General features: G+C 60.4%; 1 protein-coding gene across 6 annotated transcripts in view; it reads right to left on the bottom strand.

Annotated features, from left to right (window-relative positions):
• Positions 1–158: 158 nt before the first annotated feature.
• The window catches only part of LOC107051217 (glyceraldehyde-3-phosphate dehydrogenase-like), a 33,215-nt gene continuing 12,563 nt past the window's right edge, over positions 159–20,810 (bottom strand). For 2 of the 6 annotated variants that reach the window (XM_040657299.2, XM_040657297.2), the window contains 3 exons: positions 16,081–16,243; positions 7,552–7,649; positions 160–575 (listed from right to left, as the gene is read on the bottom strand). In XM_040657299.2, the coding sequence (XP_040513233.1) occupies positions 503–575; positions 7,552–7,649; positions 16,081–16,243 (334 nt within the window). In that variant the 3' untranslated portion in view covers positions 160–502. Of the gene's footprint in view, positions 576–7,551; positions 7,650–16,080; positions 16,244–16,594; positions 17,066–17,281; positions 18,271–18,520; positions 18,822–20,810 lie in introns of those variants that run through there. The other 4 variants (XM_040657295.2, XM_040657296.2, XR_005843589.2 and 1 more) reach the window with 4 other exon arrangements.

The following is a 20,810-nucleotide window of genomic DNA, read 5'->3' as shown; positions in this document are numbered from 1 at the left end:
CGGGACACAATGGGGGGACAATGGCACTCAATGGGGGGGACAATGGAACACAATGGGACTCAATGGGGGGACAATGGGACACAATGGGGGGACAATGGGACTCAATGGGGGGGACAATGGGACCCAATGGGACACAATGGGGGGTGACAATGGGACACAATGGGGGGACAATGGGACTCAATGAGGGGGAGGTCAATGGGGGGGACAATGGGAATCAATGGGGGGGGACAACGGGACACAATGGGGGACACAACGGGACTCAATGGGGTGGATAATAGGACCCAATGTGGGGGGGGGGGACACCAATGGGCCCCACAGGGGACAGCGGGGGTGACAACAGAGCGGCGACACTTTGGTCCTCCAGCGGTGACAGTTACGGTCCTCCAAAGGGGGCGGGGATGGTGGCAGGCAGTGGTGGCCGTGGTGGCAGTGGTGGCCGTGGGGGCAGTGGGGGCAGTGGTGGCAGTGGTGACATCGGTGGCAGTGGTGACATTGGTGGCACTCAGAGCTCCCGGCTGTACATGAAGCTGAGCAGATCGGCCACGCGGCTGCTGTAGCCAAACTCGTTGTCGTACCTATTTGGGGGGGGGGGGGGGGGGGGGGGAAGGGGGGGGTCAGCGGCAGCATCGGGACCCCCGTAGGGTGACACCATCGGGACCCCCATAGGTGACACCACTGGGACCCCCCATAGGGTAACACCATAGGGTGACACCACCGGGACCCCCCATAAGGTGACACTGGGACCCCCAGGGGACATCAGGACCCCCATGGGGTGACACCACCGGGACCCACATAGGGTGACACCACTGGGACCCCATAAGTGACACCACTGGGACCCCCATAGGGTGACACCATGGGGTGACACCACTGGGACCCCCAGGGGACATCAGGATCCCCACAGGTGACACTGGGAGCCCCATAAGTGACACTGGGACCCCCAGGGTGACACCAGGACCCCCATAGGTGACGCTGGGACCTCCAGGGGACATCAGGACCCCCATATGTGACACTGGGACCCCCATAGGTGACACTGGGACCCCCAAGGGACATCAGGACCCCCACAGGTGACACTGGGACCCCCATAGGGTGACACCATGGGGTGACACCACCGGGACCCCCATATGTGACACTGGGACCCCCAGGGGACATCAGGACCCCCATAGGGTGACACCACTGGGACCCCCATAGGGTGACACCATGGGGTGACACCACCGGGACCCCCATAGGGTGACACTGGGACCCCCAGGGGACATCAGGACCCCCACAGGTGACACTGGGACCCCCAGGGGACATCAGGACCCCCGTAGGGTGACACCATGGGGTGACACCACCGGGACCCCCATAGGGTGACACTGGGACCCCCAGGGGACACCAGGACCCCCATAGGTGACACTGGGAGCCCCATAGGTGACACTGGGACCCCCAGGGGACATCAGGACCCCCATAGGTGACACTGGGACCCCCAGGGGACATCAGGACCCCCATAGGGTGACACCACTGGGACCCCATAAGTGACACCACTGGGACCCCCATAGGGTGACACCATGGGGTGACACCACTGGGACCCCCATAGGGTGACACCACTGGGACCCCCATAGGTGACACCACTGGGACCCCCCATAGGGTAACACCATAGGGTGACACCACCGGGACCCCCCATAGGGTGACACTGGGACCTCATAGGTGACACATCATGGGGTGACACCACCAGGACCCCCATAGGGTGACATTGGGACCCCCAGGGGACATCAGGACCCCCGTAGGGTGACACCATGGGGTGACACCACCGGGACCCCCATAGGGTGACACTGGGACCCCCAGGGGACACCAGGACCCCCATAGGTGACGCTGGGACCTCCAGGGGACATCAGGACCCCCACAGGTGACACTGGGAGCCCCAGGGGACATCAGGACCCCCATAGGGTGACACCACTGGGACCCCATAGGTGACACCATGGGGTGATACCACCGGGACCCCCATAGGGTGACACTGGGACACCCAGGGGACACCAGGACCCCCACAGGTGACACTGGGAGCCCCAGGGGACATCAGGACCCCCATAGGTGACACTGGGAGCCCCATAGGTGACACTGGGACCCCCAGGGTGACACCAGGACCCCCATAGGTGACGCTGGGACCTCCAGGGGACACCAGGACCCCCATATGTGACACTGGGACCCCCAGGGGACATCAGGACCCCCATAGGGTGACACCACTGGGACCCCATAAGTGACACCACTGGGACCCCCATAGGGTGACACCATGGGGTGACACCACTGGGACCCCCATAGGGTGACACCACTGGGACCCCCATAGGTGACACCACTGGGACCCCCCATAGGGTAACACCATAGGGTGACACCACCGGGACCCCCCATAGGGTGACACTGGGACCCCCAGGGGACATCAGGACCCCCATGGGGTGACACCACCGGGACCCACATAGGGTGACACCACTGGGACCCCATAAGTGACACCACTGGGACCCCCATAGGGTGACACCATGGGGTGACACCACTGGGACCCCCAGGGGACATCAGGATCCCCACAGGTGACACTGGGAGCCCCATAAGTGACACTGGGACCCCCAGGGTGACACCAGGACCCCCATAGGTGACGCTGGGACCTCCAGGGGACATCAGGACCCCCATATGTGACACTGGGACCCCCATAGGTGACACTGGGACCCCCAAGGGACATCAGGACCCCCACAGGTGACACTGGGACCCCCATAGGGTGACACCATGGGGTGACACCACCGGGACCCCCATATGTGACACTGGGACCCCCAGGGGACATCAGGACCCCCATAGGGTGACACCACTGGGACCCCCATAGGGTGACACCATGGGGTGACACCACCGGGACCCCCATAGGGTGACACTGGGACCCCCAGGGGACATCAGGACCCCCACAGGTGACACTGGGACCCCCAGGGGACATCAGGACCCCCATAGGGTGACACCATGGGGTGACACCACCGGGACCCCCATAGGGTGACACTGGGACCCCCAGGGGACACCAGGACCCCCATAGGTGACACTGGGAGCCCCATAGGTGACACTGGGACCCCCAGGGGACATCAGGACCCCCATAGGTGACACTGGGACCCCCGTAGGGTGACACCATCGGGACCCCCATAGGTGACACCACTGGGACCCCCCATAGGGTGACACTGGGACCCCCAGGGGACATCAGGACCCCCATGGGGTGACACCACCGGGACCCCGTAAGTGACACCACTGGGACCCCCATAGGGTGACACCACTGGGACCCCCAGGGGACATCAGGATCCCCACAGGTGACACTGGGACCCCCAAGGGACATCAGGACCCCCATAGGGTGACACCACTGGGACCCCGTAAGTGACACCACTGGGACCCCCATAGGGTGACACCACTGGGACCCCCAGGGGACATCAGGATCCCCACAGGTGACACTGGGAGCCCCATAAGTGACACCAGGACCCCCATAGGTGACACTGGGAGCCCCATAGGTGACGCTGGGACCTCCAGGGGACATCAGGACCCCCACAGGTGACACTGGGACCCCCAAGGGACATCAGGACCCCCATAGGGTGACACCACTGGGACCCCATAGGTGACACATCATGGGGTGACACCACCAGGACCCCCATAGGGTGACACTGGGACCCCCAGGGGACATCAGGACCCCCATAGGGTGACACCATGGGGTGACACCACTGGGACCCCCATAGGGTGACACTGGGACCCCCAGGGGACACCAGGACCCCCATAGGTGACGCTGGGACCTCCAGGGGACATCAGGACCCCCATAGGGTGACACCACTGGGACCCCATAGGTGACACCATGGGGTGACACTACCAGGACCCCCATATGTGACACTGGGACCCCCAGGGGACATCAGGACCCCCACAGGTAACACTGGGAGCCCCATAGGTGACACTGGGACCCCCAGGGGACATCAGGACCCCCATAGGGTGGCACCACTGGGACCCCATAAGTGACACCACTGGGACCCCCATAGGGTGACACCATGGGGTGACACCACTGGGACCCCCATAGGGTGACACTGGGATCCCCAGGGGACATCAGGACCCCCATAGGTGACACTGGGAGCCCCATAGGTGACACTGGGACCCTCAGGGTGACACCAGGACCCCCATAGGTGACGCTGGGACCTCCAGGGGACATCAGGACCCCCATATGTGACACTGGGACCTCCAGGGGACATCAGGACCCCCACAGGTAACACTGGGAGCCCCATAGGTGACACTGGGACCCCCAAGGGACATCAGGACCCCCATAGGGTGACACCACTGGGACCCCATAAGTGACACCACTGGGACCCCCATAGGGTGACACCATGGGGTGACACCACTGGGACCCCCATAGGGTGACACCACTGGGACCCCATAAGTGACACCATTGGGACCCCCATAGGGTAACACCATAGGGTGACACCACCAGGACCCCCATAGGGTGACACTGGGACCTCCAGGGGACATCAGGACCCCCATAGGGTGACACCATGGGGTGACACCACCAGGACCCCCATAGGGTGACATTGGGACCCCCAGGAGACATCAGGACCCCCATAGGTGACACCACTGGGACCCCCCATAGGGTAACACCATAGGGTGACACCACCAGGACCCCCATAGGGTGACACTGGGACCCCCAAGGGACATCAGGACCCCCATATGTGACACTGGGACCCCCAGGGGACACCAGGACCCCCATAGGTGACACTGGGAGCCCCATAGGTGACACTGGGACCCCCAGGGAACATCAGGACCCCCATATGTGACACTGGGACCCCCAGGGGACATCAGGACCCCCATAGGGTGGCACCACTGGGACCCCATAAGTGACACCACTGGGACCCCCATAGGGTGACACCATGGGGTGACACCACTGGGACCCCCATAGGGTGACACCACTGGGACCCCATAAGTGACACCACTGGGACCCCCATAGGGTGACACCATGGGGTGACACCACTGGGACCCCCATAGGGTGACACTGGGACCCCCAGGGGACATCAGGACCCCCATAGGTGACGCTGGGACCTCCAGGGGACATCAGGACCCCCATAGGGTGACACCACTGGGACCCCATAGGTGACACCATGGGGTGACACCACTGGGACCCCCGTAGGGTGACACTGGGACCTCCAAGGGACATCAGGACCCCCATATGTGACACTGGGAGCCCCAGGGGACATCAGGACCCCCATAGGTGACACTGGGAGCCCCATAGGTGACACTGGGACCCCCAGGGGACAACAGGACCCCCATAGGGTGACACTGGGACCCCCAGGGGACACCAGGACCCCCATAGGTGACACTGGGAGCCCCATAGGTGACACTGGGACCCCCAGGGTGACACCAGGACCCCCATAGGTGACGCTGGGACCTCCAGGGGACACCAGGACCCCCATAGGTGACACTGGGACCCCCAGGGGACATCAGGACCCCCATAGGGTGACACCACTGGGACCCCATAAGTGACACCACTGGGACCCCCATAGGGTGACACCATCGGGTGACACCACTGGGACCCCCATAGGGTGACACCACTGGGACCCCATAGGTGACACCACTGGGACCCCCATAGGGTGACACTGGGACCCCCAGGGGACACCAGGACCACCATAGGGTGACACTGGGAGCCCCATAGGTGACACTGGGACCCCCAAGGGACACCAGGACCCCCATAGGGTGACACCACTGGGACCCCCAGGGGACATCAGGACCCCCATAGGTGACACTGGGAGCCCCATAGGTGACATTGGGGCCCCACAGGGTGACATTGGGACCCCCATGGGACATCAGGACCCCCATAGAGTGACACCATGGGTTGATACCACCAGGACCCCCATAGGGTGACACTGGGACCCCCAGGGGACACCAGGACCCCACAGATGACCCCACAGGTGATACTGTGACCCCATAGGAGCCCTTGTGACCCCACAGGTGACCCCACAGGGGACCCTATGACCCCACAGGTGACCCTATGATCCCATAGGAGCCCTTGTGACCCCACAGGTGACCCCATAACCCTGCCGGTGACCCCATGACCCCACAGGTGACCCCATGACCCCACAGATGACCCTGTGACCCCATAGGACCCCTTGTGACGCCACAGGTGACCCCATGACCCCACAGCTGACCCCATGACCCCGCCAGTGACCCCATGACCCCGCAGATGACCCCGTGACCCCACAGCTGACCCAATGACCCCGCCGGTGACCCCATGACCCCACAGCTGACCCCATGACCCCACAGATGACCCCGTGACCCCACAGCTGACCCCATGGCCCCGCAAGTGACCCAATGGTGACCCTGTGACCCCATAGGAGCCCTTGTGACCCCGCAGGTGACCCCATGACCCCGCAGCTGACCCCATGACCCCGCCGGTGACCCCGCAGCTGACCCCATGACCCCACAGGTGACCCCGCAGCTGACCCCATGACCCCGCCGGTGACCCCATGACCCCACAGCTGACCCTGTCACCCTATAGGTGACCCCACGACCCTGCAGCTGACCCCATGACCCCGCAGCTGACCCCATGACCCCGCAGCTGACCCTGTCACCCTATAGGTGGCCCCACAACCCTGCAGCTGACCCCATGACCCCACAGCTGACCCCATGACCCCGCCGGTGACCTCATGACCCCGCCGGTGACCCCATGACCCCACAGCTGACCCCATGACCCCACAGCTGACCCCATGACCCCGCAGATGACCCCGTGACCCCATGACCCCGCGCATGACCCCGTGACCCCACAGCTGACCCCATGACCCCGCCGGTGACCCCATAGGTGACCCCGCAGATGACCCCGTGACCCCACAGCTGACCCCATGACCCTGCAGATGACCCTGTGACCCCACAGCTGACCCCATGACCCCGCAGATGACCCCATGACCCCGCAGCTGACCCCATGACCCCGCAGCTGACCCCATGATCCCGCAGGTGACCCTGCCGGTGACCCCATGACCCCACAGCTGACCCCATGACCCCGAAGGGACCCCATGACCCCACAGCTGACCCCATGACCCCGCAGATGACCCCGTGACCCCACAGCTGACCCCGCCGGTGACCCCATGACCCCGCAGGTGACCCCACAGCTGACCCCATGACCCCACAGCTGACCCCATGACCCCGCCGGTGACCCCATGACCCCATGACCCCGCAGCTGACCCCATGACCCCACAGCTGACCCCATGACCCTGCAGATGACCCCATGACCCCGCCGGTGACCCCGTGACCCCACAGCTGACCCCATGACCCCGCCGGTGACCCCGTGACCCCGCAGCTGACCCCATGACCCCGCCGGTGATCCCATGACCCCGCAGATGACCCCGTGACCCCACAGCTGACCCCGTGACCCTGCCGGTGACCCCATGACCCCACAGCTGACCTCATGACCCTGCAGCTGACCCCATGACCCCGCAGGTGACCCCATGACCCCATGACCCCGCCGGTGACCCCATGACCCCACAGCTGACCCCATGACCCCGCCGGTGACCCCGTGACCCCGTGACCCCTCCGGAGCCCGCTGACCATGCCACCAGTTTGACGAAGCAGTCGCTGAGGGCGATGCCGGCGGCCGCGTCGAACACACACGAACGGCGGTCACCAACAAAGTCCGACGACACCACCTGCGGGGACACGGCCACACTGCACACAGCGCGCACCCCACAGACCCCAAACCCCACACACACCAATGGGGCACCACAGGGACACCACAGGGGCACCAAAGGGGCACCAATGGGACACCAAAGGGGCACCAAAGGGACACCAAAGGGACCTCAAATGGACACTAAAGGGGCACCAAAGGGACACCAAAGGGACACCAAAAGGACGCCAAAGGGACACAAAAGGGACCCCAAAGGGACACCAAACAGATACAAAAGGGACACCAAAGGGACACCAAAGGGATCCCAAAGGGGCACCACAGGGGCACCACAGGGGCACCAAATGGACACCAAAAAGACCTTAAATGGACCCCAAAGGGACCCCAAAGGGACACCAAAGGGACACCAAAGGGACACCAAAAGGACACCAAAGGGACACCACAGGGACACCACAGGGGCACCCATGGGACACCAAAGGGACCCCAAATGGACACTAAAGGGACACCAAAGGGACACCAAATGGATACCAAAGGGGCACCAAAGGGGCACCAAAGGGACACCAAAGGGACACCAAAGGGACACCAAAAGGACGCCAAAGGGACACAAAAGGGACCCCAAAGGGACACCAAACAGATACAAAAGGGACACCAAAGGGACACCAAAGGGACCCCAAAGGGATCACAAAGGAGCACCAAAGGGACACCAAAGGGACACCAAAGGGACCCCAAATGGACCCCAAAGGGACACCAAAAGGACACCAAAGGGGCACCAAAGGGGCACCAAAGGGACACCAAAGGGACCCCAAAGGGACCCCAAAGGGACCCCAACAGGAAACCACAGGGACACCAAAGGGGCACCAAAGGGGCACCAAACCCCAAACACACCAATGGGACACCAACGGGGCACCACAGGGACACCACAGGGACACCAACGGGGCACCAAAGGGGCACCAAAGGGACACCACAGGGGCACCAATGGGACACCAAAGGGGCACCAAAGGGACACCAAAGGGGCACCAAACCCCAAACACACCAATGGGACACCAACGGGGCACCACAGGGACACCACAGGGGCACCAATGGGACACCAAAGGGGCACCAATGGGACACCAAACAGATACAAAAGGGACACCAAATGGACACCAAAGGGACACCAAAGAGACCCCAAATGGACACAAAAGGGGCACCAAATGGACACCAAAGGGACTCCAAAGAGACCCCAAATGGACATCAAAGGGACACCAAAGGGACCCCAAAGGGGCACAAAAGGGACACAAAAAGGGCACCAAAAGGGACCAGAAATGGATACCAAAGAGACACCAAAGGGACACCAAAGGGACCCCAAATGGACACAAAAGGGACACCAAAGGGACACAAAAGGGATCCAAAATGGACACAAAAGGGACCCCAAATGGACACCGAAGGGACACCAAACAGACACCAAAGGAACACCTAAGGGACACAAAAGGGATCCCAAAGGGACACTAAAGGGACACAAAAGGGACACCAAAGGGACACAAAAGGGACACTAAAGGGACACAAAAGGGACACCAAAAGGACACCAAAGGGACACCAAAGGGACACAAAAGGGGCACCAAAGGGGCACCAAAGGGACACCAAAGGGACCCCAAAGGGACACCAAAGGGACACCAAAGGGGCACTAAATGGACCTGAAATGGACACCAAAGGGACACCAAAGGGACCCCAAAGGGACACCAAACAGACACCAAAGGGACCCCAAGTGGACACCAAAGGGACCCCAAAGGGACACCAAAGGGATCCCAAAGGGACACCAAAGGGGCACCAAATGAACACCAAATGGACACAAAAAGGGCACCAAAAGGGACACCAAAGGGACACCAAACAGATACAAAAGGGACCCCAAATGGACACCAAAGGGACCCCAATTGGACACCAAAGGGGCACCAAAGGGGCACCAAAGGGACACCAAAGGGACACTAAAGGGGCACCAAAGGGACACCAAAGGGACATCAAAGGGACACCAAAGGAACACTAAAGGGGCACAAAAGGGACACCAAAGGGACACCAAAGGGACACCAAAAGGACACCAAAGGGACACCACAGGGACACCACAGGGGCACCCATGGGACACCAAAGGGATCCCATAGGGACACCAAGGGGACACAAAAGGGACCCCAAAGGGACACCAAACAGATACAAAAGGGACACCAAAGGGACACCAAAGGGATCCCAAAGGAGCACCAAAGGGACACCAAAAGGACACCAAAGGGACACTAAAGGGGCACCAAAAGGGACACCACAGGGACACCACAGGGGCACCAATGGGACACCAAAGGGGCACCAAGGGGCACCAAAGGGATCCCAAAGGGACACCAAAAAGACACCAAAGGGACCTGAAATGGAGACCAAAGGGACACCAAAGGGACACTAAAGGGACACCAAAAGGACACCAAATGGACACCAAAAAGACCTTAAATGGACCCCAAAGGGACCCCAAAGGGACACCAAAGGGACACCAAAGGGGCACCAAAGGGACACAAAAGGGACACCAAAAGGACACCAAAGGGACACCAAAGGGACACCAAAGGGACACAAAAGGGACACAAAAGGGGCACCAAAGGGACCCCAAATGGACCCCAAAGGGACACCAAAGGGACACCAAAAGGACACCACAGGGACCCCAAAGGAGCACCAAAGGGACACCAGACAGACCCGAAATGGACACCAAAGGGACACCAAAGGGACACCAAAGGGATCCCAAAGGGACACCAAAAAGACACCAAAGGGACCTGAAATGGAGACCAAAGGGACACAAAAGGGACACCAAAGGGACCCCAAAGGGATCCCAAACGGACACCAAAGGGACACCAAAGGGACACCAAAGGGACACCAAAAAGACCTTAAATGGACCCCAAATGGACACTAAAGGGACACCAAAGGGACCCCAAATGGACACAAAAGGGGCACCAAATGGACACCAAAGGGACTCCAAAGAGACCCCAAATGGACATCAAAGGGACACCAAAGGGACCCCAAAGGGACACAAAAGGGACACAAAAAGGGCACCAAAGGGACACCAAATGGATACCAAAGGGGCACCAAAGGGACACCAACCGGGCACCACAGGGACACCACAGAGACACCAAAGGGACACCAAAGGGACACCAAAAGGACACCAAAAGGACACCAAAGGGGCACCAAGGGGACACCAAAGGGACCTCAAATGGACACCAAAGGGACACAAAAGGGACCCCAAAGGGACACCAAAGGGACACAAAAGGGGCACCAAAGGGATCCCAAATGGACCCCAAAGGGACACCAAAGGGACACAAAAGGGGCACCAAAGGGACCCCAAATGGACCCCAAAGGGACACCAAAAGGACACCAAAGGGGCACCAAAGGGGCACCAAAGGGACACCAAAGGGACCCCAAAGGGACCCCAAAGGGACCCCAAAGGGACACCAACAGGAAACCACAGGGACACCAAAGGGGCACCAAACCCCAAACACACCAATGGGACACCAACGGGGCACCACAGGGACACCACAGGGACACCAACGGGGCACCAAAGGGGCACCAAAGGGACAACAAAGGGGCACCAAACCCCAAACACACCAATGGGACACCAACGGGGCACCACAGGGACACCACAGGGACACCAATGGGACACCAAAGGGGCACCAAAGGGACACCAAAGGGGCACCAAACCCCAAACACACCAATGGGACACCAACGGGGCACCACAGGGACACTAAAGGGGCACCAACGGGGCACCACAGGGGCACCAAACCCCAAACACACCAATGGGACACCAACGGGGCACCACAGGGACACCACAGGGGCACCAACGGGGCACCAACGGGGCACCAAAGGGGCACCAACGGGGCACCACAGGGACACCACAGGGACACCACAGGGGCACCAACGGGGCACCAAAGGGACACCAAAGGGGCACCAAACCCCAAACACACCAATGGGACACCAACGGGGCACCACAGGGACACCACAGGGGCACCAATGGGACACCAAAGGGGCACCAAAGGGACACCAAAGGGGCACCAAACCCCAAACACACCAATGGGACACCAACGGGGCACCACAGGGACACCACAGGGGCACAAATGGGACACCAAAGGGGCACCAAAGGGACACCAAAGGGGCACCAAACCCCAAACACACCAATGGGACACCAACGGGGCACCACAGGGACACCACAGGGGCACCAATGGGACACCAAAGGGGCACCAAAGGGACACCAAAGGGGCACCAAACCCCAAACACACCAATGGGACACCAACGGGGCACCACAGGGACACCACAGGGGCACCAATGGGACACCAACGGGGCACCAAAGGGGCACCAAAGGGACCCCAAAGGGACACCAAACAGATACAAAAGGGACACCAAAGGGACACCAAAGGGACACAAAAGGGACACCAAAAGGACACCAAAGGGACACAAAAGGGGCACCAAAGGGACCCCAAAAGGACACCAAAGGGACACCAAAGGGACACCAAATGGATACCAAAGGGGCACCAAAGGGGCACCAAAGGGGCACCAAGGGGACACCAAAGAGACACCAAAGGGGCACCAAGGGGACACCAAAGGGACCTCAAATGGACACTAAAGGGGCACCAAAGGGACACCAAAGGGACACCAAAAGGACACCAAACAGATACAAAAGGGACCCCAAAGGGACACCAAAGGGACCCCAAAGGGATCACAAAGGAGCACCAAAGGGACACCAAAGGGACACAAAAGGGACCCCAAATGGACCCCAAAGGGACACCAAAAGGACACCACAGGGACCCCAAAGGAGCACCAAAGGGACACCAGACAGACCCGAAATGGACACCAAAGGGACACCAAAGGGATCTCAAAGGGACACCAAAAAGACACCAAAGGGACCTGAAATGGAGACCAAAGGGACACCAAAGGGACACAAAAGGGACACCAAAGGGACCCCAAAGGGATCCCAAACGGACACCAAAGGGACACCAAAGGGACACCAAAAAGACCTTAAATGGACCCCAAATGGACACTAAAGGGACACCAAAGGGACCCCAAATGGACACAAAAGGGGCACCAAATGGACACCAAAGGGACTCCAAAGAGACCCCAAATGGACATCAAAGGGACACCAAAGGGACCCCAAAGGGACACAAAAGGGACACAAAAAGGGCACCAAAGGGACACCAAATGGATACCAAAGGGGCACCAAAGGGACACCAACCGGGCACCACAGGGACACCACAGAGACACCAAAGGGACACCAAAGGGACACCAAAGAGACACCAAAGAGACACCAAAGGGGCACCAAGGGGACATCAAAGGGACCTCAAATGGACACTAAAGGGGCACCAAAGGGACACCAAAGGGACACCAAAAGGACACCAAAGGGACACAAAAGGGACCCCAAAGGGACACCAAAGGGACACAAAAGGGGCACCAAAGGGATCCCAAATGGACCCCAAAGGGACACCAAAGGGACACAAAAGGGGCACCAAAGGGACCCCAAATGGACCCCAAAGGGACACCAAAAGGACACCAAAGGGGCACCAAAGGGGCACCAAAGGGACACCAAAGGGACCCCAAAGGGACCCCAAAGGGACACCAACAGGAAACCACAGGGACACCAAAGGGGCACCAAACCCCAAACACACCAATGGGACACCAACGGGGCACCACAGGGACACCACAGGGACACCAAAGGGGCACCAAAGGGGCACCAAAGGGACACCAAAGGGGCACCAAACCCCAAACACACCAATGGGACACCAACAGGGCACCACAGGGACACCACAGGGGCACCAATGGGACACCAAAGGGGCACCAATGGGACACCAAACAGATACAAAAGGGACACCAAATGGACACCAAAGGGACCCCAAATGGACACAAAAGGGGCACCAAATGGACACCAAAGGGACTCCAAAGAGACCCCAAATGGACATCAAAGGGACACCAAAGGGACACCAAAGGGACACAAAAGGGACACAAAAAGGGCACCAAAAGGGACCAGAAATGGATACCAAAGAGACACCAAAGGGATCCCAAAAGGGCACTAAAGGGACACCAAAGGGACACCAAAGAGACACCAAAGGGACACCAAAGGGACACCAAAGGGACACCAAAGAGACCTTAAATGGACCCCAAATGGACACAAAAGGGGCACCAAAGGGACACAAAAGGGATCCAAAATGGACACAAAAGGGACCCCAAATGGACACCAAAGGGACCCCAAAGGGACCCCAAAGGGACACCAAAGGGACACCACAGGGACACTAAAGTGGCACCAGACAGACCCGAAATGGACACCAAAGGGATCTGAAATGGACACCACAGGGACACCAAAGGGATCCCATAGGGACACCAAGGGGACACCAAAGGGACCCCAAAGGGATACTAAAGGGACACAAAAGGGGCACCAAAGGGATCCAAAATGGACACAAAAGGGACCCCAAAGGGACACCAAATGGACACCAAAGGGACACCAAAGGGATCCCAAATGGACACCAAAGGGACACCAAAGGGACCCCAAAGGAACACCAAAGGGACCCTAAATGGACACTAAAGTGGCACCAGACAGACCCGAAATGGACACCAAAGGGATCTGAAATGGATCCCAAAGGGACCCCAAAGGGACACCAAAAAGACCTTAAATGGACCCCAAATGGACACAAAAGGGGCACCAAAGGGACACCAAATGGACACAAAAGGGGCACCAAAGGGACCCCAAAGGGACACCAAAGGGATCCGAAATGGACACCAAAGGGACCCCAAAGGGGCACCAAAGGGACACCAAACAGATACAAAAGGGACCCCAAATGGACCCCAAGGGGACCCCAAATGGACACCAAAGGGACACCAAAGGGATCCCAAAGGGACACCAAAGGGACACCAAAGGGACACCAAAGGGACACTAAAGGGGCACCAAAGGGACCTGAAATGGACACCAAAGGGACACCAAAGGGATCCCAAAGGGACCCCAAAGGGATCCCAAAGGGACACAAAAGGGACACCAAAGGGACACCAAAGGGACACAAAAGGGACACCAAACAGACACCAAAGGGACATCAAATGGACCCCAAATGGACCCCAAAGGGACACCAAAGGGACACCAAAAAGACCTTAAATGGACCCCAAATGGACACAAAAGGGGCACCAAAGGGACACCAAATGGACACAAAAGGGGCACCAAAGGGACCCCAAAGGGACACCAAAGGGATCCGAAATGGACACCAAAGGGACCCCAAAGGGGCACCAAAGGGACACCAAACAGATACAAAAGGGACCCCAAATGGACCCCAAGGGGACCCCAAATGGACACCAAAGGGACACCAAAGGGATCCCAAAGGGACACCAAAGGGACACCAAAGGGACACCAAAGGGACACTAAAGGGGCACCAAAGGGACCTGAAATGGACACCAAAGGGACACCAAAGGGATCCCAAAGGGACCCCAAAGGGATCCCAAAGGGACACAAAAGGGACACCAAAGGGACACCAAAGGGACACAAAAGGGACACCAAACAGACACCAAAGGGACATCAAATGGACCCCAAATGGACCCCAAAGGGACACCAAAGGGACAACAAAGGGACCCCAAAGGGACACCAAAAAGACCTTAAATTGACCCCAAATGGACACAAAAGGGACACCAAAGGGACACCAAAGGGACACCAAAGGGACACCAAAGGGATCCCAAATGGACACCAAAGGGACCCCAAATGGACACCAAAGGGACCCCAAAGGGACCCCAAATGGACACCAAAGGGACACCAAAGGGATCCCAAATGGACACCAAAGGGACCCCAAATGGACACCAAAGGGACCCCAAAGGGACCCCAAATGGACACCAAAGGGACACCAAAGGGACACCAAATGGACACCAAAGGGATCCCCTACCCCACAGCAGTGCCCCCACCCCATAAGCACCCCCCCCACCCCCACCATCCCCACAGCAGTGCCTCCCACCCCATAAACGCCCCCCCCACCCCCCCCCACAGCAGTGCCCCCCACCCCATAAGCGCCTCCCCCCCACCCCACAGCAGTGCCCCCCACCCCATAAGCGCCCCCCCACCCCACAGCAGTGCCCCCCACCCCATAAGCGCCCCCCCACCCCACAGCAGTGCCCCCCACCCCATAAGCGCCCCCCCCCACCCCACAGCAGTGCCTCCCACCCCATAAGCGCCCCCCCCCACCATCCCCACAGCAGTGCCCCCCACCCCACAGCAGTGCCCCCCACCCCATAAGCGCCCCCCCCCACCCCCACCCCACAGCAGTGCCCCCCACCCCATAGCAGTGCCTCCCCCCCCACAGCAGTGCCCCCCACCCCATAAGCGCCCCCCCCCACGCCCCATCCCCACAGCAGTGCCCCCCACCCCATAAGCCCCCATCCCATGGCATTCCCCCCCCCACGATCCCCACCCCACAGCAGTGCCCCCCACCCCATAAGCGCCCCCCCCCCCCCACCTGCTCCTCGCAGTATCCCAGGATGCCCTTCATGGGCCCCACAGCCGCACTGCGCACCGCCTCCTTAATGGCCTCATATGGGGTTGGGGTCGAAAGGCGACACGTCAGGTCCAGCACCGACACGTCCGGAACCGGGACCCGGAACGCCATCCCGCTCAGCTTCCTGCGGGGTTATGGGGTCACATGGGGGGCTATGGGGTCACCTATGGGGTCACATGTGGGGTTATGGGGTCACACGGGGGGCTATGGGGTCACATATGAGGATATGGGGTCAGACAGCCCTACAGGGGATGGGGCACGTCAGGTCCAGCACCGACATGTCCGGAACCGGGACCCGGAACGCCATCCCGCTCAGCTTCCTGCGGGGTTATGGGGTCACATGGGGGGCTATGGGGTCACCTATGGGGTCACATGTGGGGTTATGGGGTCACACGGGGGGCTATGGGGTCACATATGAGGATATGGGGTCAGACAGCCCTACAGGGGATGGGGCACGTCAGGTCCAGCACCGACATGTCCGGAACCGGGACCCGGAACGCCATCCCGCTCAGCTTCCTGCGGGGTTATGGGGTCACATATGGGGTAATGGGGTCACCTATGGGGTCACATGGGGGGCTATGGGGTCACATGGGGGGCTATGGGGTCAGACAGCCCTATAGGGGATGGGGCACGTCAGGTCCAGCACCGACACGTCCGGAACCGGGACCCGGAACGCCATCCCGCTCAGCTTCCTGGGGGTCATATGGGGTTATGGGGTCACACATGGGGTTATGGGGTCACCTATGGGGTCACATGGGGGGCTATGGGGTCACATCTGGGGTTATGGGGTCACATGGGGGGCTATGGGGTCAGACAGCCCTATAGGGGATGGGGCACGTCAGGTCCAGCACCGACACGTCCGGAACCGGGACCCGGAACGCCATCCCGCTCAGCTTCCTGGGGGTCATATGGGGTTATGGGGTCACATGTGGGGTTATGGGGTCACCTATGGGGTCACATGGGGGGCTATGGGGTCACATCTGGGGTTATGGGGTCACATGGGGGGCTATGGGGTCAGACAGCCCTATAGGGGATGGGGCACGTCAGGTCCAGCACCGACACGTCCGGAACCGGGACCCGGAACGCCATCCCGCTCAGCTTCCTGCGGGGTTATGGGGTTATGGGGTCACACATGGGGTTATGGGGTCACCTAAGGGGTCACATGGGGGGCTATGGGGTCAGACAGCCCTATAGGGGATGGGGCACGTCAGGTCCAGCACCGACACGTCCGGAACCGGGACCCGGAACGCCATCCCGCTCAGCTTCCTGGGGGTCATATGGGGTTATGGGGTCACCTATGGGGTCACATGGGGGGCTATGGGGTCAGACAGCCCTATAGGGGATGGGGCACGTCAGGTCCAGCACCGACACGTCCGGAACCGGGACCCGGAACGCCATCCCGCTCAGCTTCCTGCGGGGTTATGGGGTCACATATAGGGTTATGGGGTCACCTAAGGGGTCACATGGGGGGCTATGGGGTCAGACAGCCCTATAGGGGATGGGGCACGTCAGGTCCAGCACCGACACGTCCGGAACCGGGACCCGGAACGCCATCCCGCTCAGCTTCCTGCGGGGTTATGGGGTCACATATAGGGCTATGAGATCACCTATGGGGTCACATATGGGGTAATGGGGTCACATGTGGGGTTATGGGGTCGCATGGGGGGCTATGGGGTCAGACAGCCCTATAGGGGATGGGGCACGTCAGGTCCAGCACCGACACGTCCGGAACCGGGACCCGGAACGCCATCCCGCTCAGCTTCCTGGGGGTCATATGGGGTTATGGGGTCACACATGGGGTTATGGGGGGTTATGGGGTCACATGGGGGGTTATGGGGTCACATGGGGGGCTATGGGGTCAGACAGCCCTATAGGGGATGGGGCACGTCAGGTCCAGCACCGACACGTCCGGAACCGGGACCCGGAACGCCATCCCGCTCAGCTTCCTGTGGGGTTATGGGGTCACATATAGGGTTATGGGGTCACCTATGGGGTCACATGGGGGGCTATGGGGTCAGACAGCCCTATAGGGGATGGGGCACGTCAGGTCCAGCACCGACACGTCCGGAACCGGGACCCGGAACGCCATCCCGCTCAGCTTCCTGGGGGTCATATGGGGTTATGGGGTCACATGGGGGGCTATGGGGTCACCTATGGGGTCACATGTGGGGTTATGGGGTCACACGGGGGGCTATGGGGTCACATATGAGGATATGGGGTCAGACAGCCCTACAGGGGATGGGGCACGTCAGGTCCAGCACCGACACGTCCGGAACCGGGACCCGGAACGCCATCCCGCTCAGCTTCCTGGGGGTCATATGGGGTTATGGGGTCACCTATGGGGTCACATGGGGGGTTATGGGGTCACATGGGGTCACATGGGGGGTTATGGGGTCACACATGGGGTCACATGGGGGGCTATGGGGTCAGACAGCCCTATAGGGGATGGGGCACGTCAGGTCCAGCACCGACACGTCCGGAACCGGGACCCGGAACGCCATCCCGCTCAGCTTCCTGGGGGGTTATGGGGTCACATGGGGGGTTATGGGGTCACATATGGGGTCACATGGGGGGTTATGGGGTCACACATGGGGTCACATGGGGGGCTATGGGGTCAGACAGCCCTATAGGGGATGGGGCACGTCAGGTCCAGCACCGACACGTCCGGAACCGGGACCCGGAACGCCATCCCGCTCAGCTTCCTGCGGGGTTATGGGGTCACATGGGGGGCTATGGGGTCACATGTGGGGTTATGGGGTCAGGTAAGGGGTGTGGGGTGTGGGGTCACTTAAGGGGGGATATGGGGGGGATATGGAGAGGATATAGGGGGGATATGGGGGGTATCCCCCTCAATAACGGCCCCATTTCCACCCCATAGCGCCCCACAGACCCATTGAGCTCGGGGATGACCCTCCCCACGGCCCCATATCACCCCATAACTGCCCCATATCACCCCATATCACCCCATAACCGCCCCATATCACCCCACAGACCCGTTGAGCTCGGGGATGACCCTCCCCACGGCCCCATATCACCCCATAACCACCCCATATCACCCCATATCACCCCACATCACCCCATAACCACCCCATATCACCCCATAACCGCCCCATATCACCCCATATCACCCCATAACCGCCCCATATCACCCCACAGCGCCCCACAGACCCGCTGAGCTCGGGGATGACCCTCCCCACGGCCCCATATCACCCCATAACCACCCCATATCACCCCATAACGGCCCCATATCACCCCATATCCCCCCATAACCGCCCCATATCACCCCATATCACCCCACAGACCCGTTGAGCTCGGGGATGACCCTCCCCACGGCCCCATATCACCCCATATCACCCCATAACCGCCCCATATCACCCCACAGACCCGTTGAGCTCGGGGATGACCCTCCTCACGGCCCCATATCACCCCATATCACCCCATATCACCCCACAGACCCGTTGAGCTCGGGGATGACCCTCCTCACGGCCCCATATCACCCCATATCACCCCACAGACCCGTTGAGCTCGGGGATGACCCTCCCCACGGCCCCATATCACCCCATATCACCCCATAACCGCCCCATATCACCCCATAACCGCCCCATATCACCCCACAGACCCGTTGAGCTCGGGGATGACCCTCCCCACGGCCCCATATCACCCCATATCACCCCATATCACCCCACAGACCCGTTGAGCTCGGGGATGACCCTCCCCACGGCCCCATATCACCCCATATCACCCCACAGACTCATTGAGCTCGGGGATGACCCTCCCCACGGCCCCATATCACCCCATATCACCCCATAACCACCCCATATCACCCCATAACGGCCCCATATCACCCCATATCACCCCATATCACCCCACGGACCCGTTGAGCTCGGGGATGACCCTCCCCACGGCCCCATATCACCCCATATCACCCCATAACCACCCCATATCACCCCATAACGGCCCCATATCACCCCATATCACCCCATATCACCCCACGGACCCGTTGAGCTCGGGGATGACCCTCCCCACGGCCCCATATCACCCCATAGCACCCCACAGACCCGTTGAGCTCGGGGATGACCCTCCCCACGGCCCCATATCACCCCATATCACCCCACAGACCCGTTGAGCTCGGGGATGACCCTCCCCACGGCCCCATATCACCCCATATCACCCCATAACCACCCCATATCACCCCATAACCGCCCCATATCACCCCACAGACCCGTTGAGCTCGGGGATGACCCTCCCCACGGCCCCATATCACCCCATATCACCCCACAGACCCGTTGAGCTCGGGGATGACCCTCCCCACGGCCCCATATCACCCCATATCACCCCATAACCACCCCATATCACCCCATAACGGCCCCATATCACCCCATATCACCCCATATCACCCCACGGACCCGTTGAGCTCGGGGATGACCCTCCCCACGGCCCCATATCACCCCATATCACCCCATAACCACCCCATATCACCCCATAACGGCCCCATATCACCCCATATCACCCCATATCACCCCACGGACCCGTTGAGCTCGGGGATGACCCTCCCCACGGCCCCATATCACCCCATAGCACCCCACAGACCCGTTGAGCTCGGGGATGACCCTCCCCACGGCCCCATATCACCCCATATCACCCCACAGACCCGTTGAGCTCGGGGATGACCCTCCCCACGGCCCCATATC

Source organism: Gallus gallus, unplaced genomic scaffold (assembly GCF_016699485.2).
Source record: "Gallus gallus isolate bGalGal1 unplaced genomic scaffold, bGalGal1.mat.broiler.GRCg7b scaffold_100, whole genome shotgun sequence".
Taxonomy (NCBI): domain Eukaryota; kingdom Metazoa; phylum Chordata; class Aves; order Galliformes; family Phasianidae; genus Gallus; species Gallus gallus.
The sequence above is the reverse complement of the archived record's forward strand: the minus strand, read 5'-3'. Positions and strand labels throughout refer to the sequence as shown.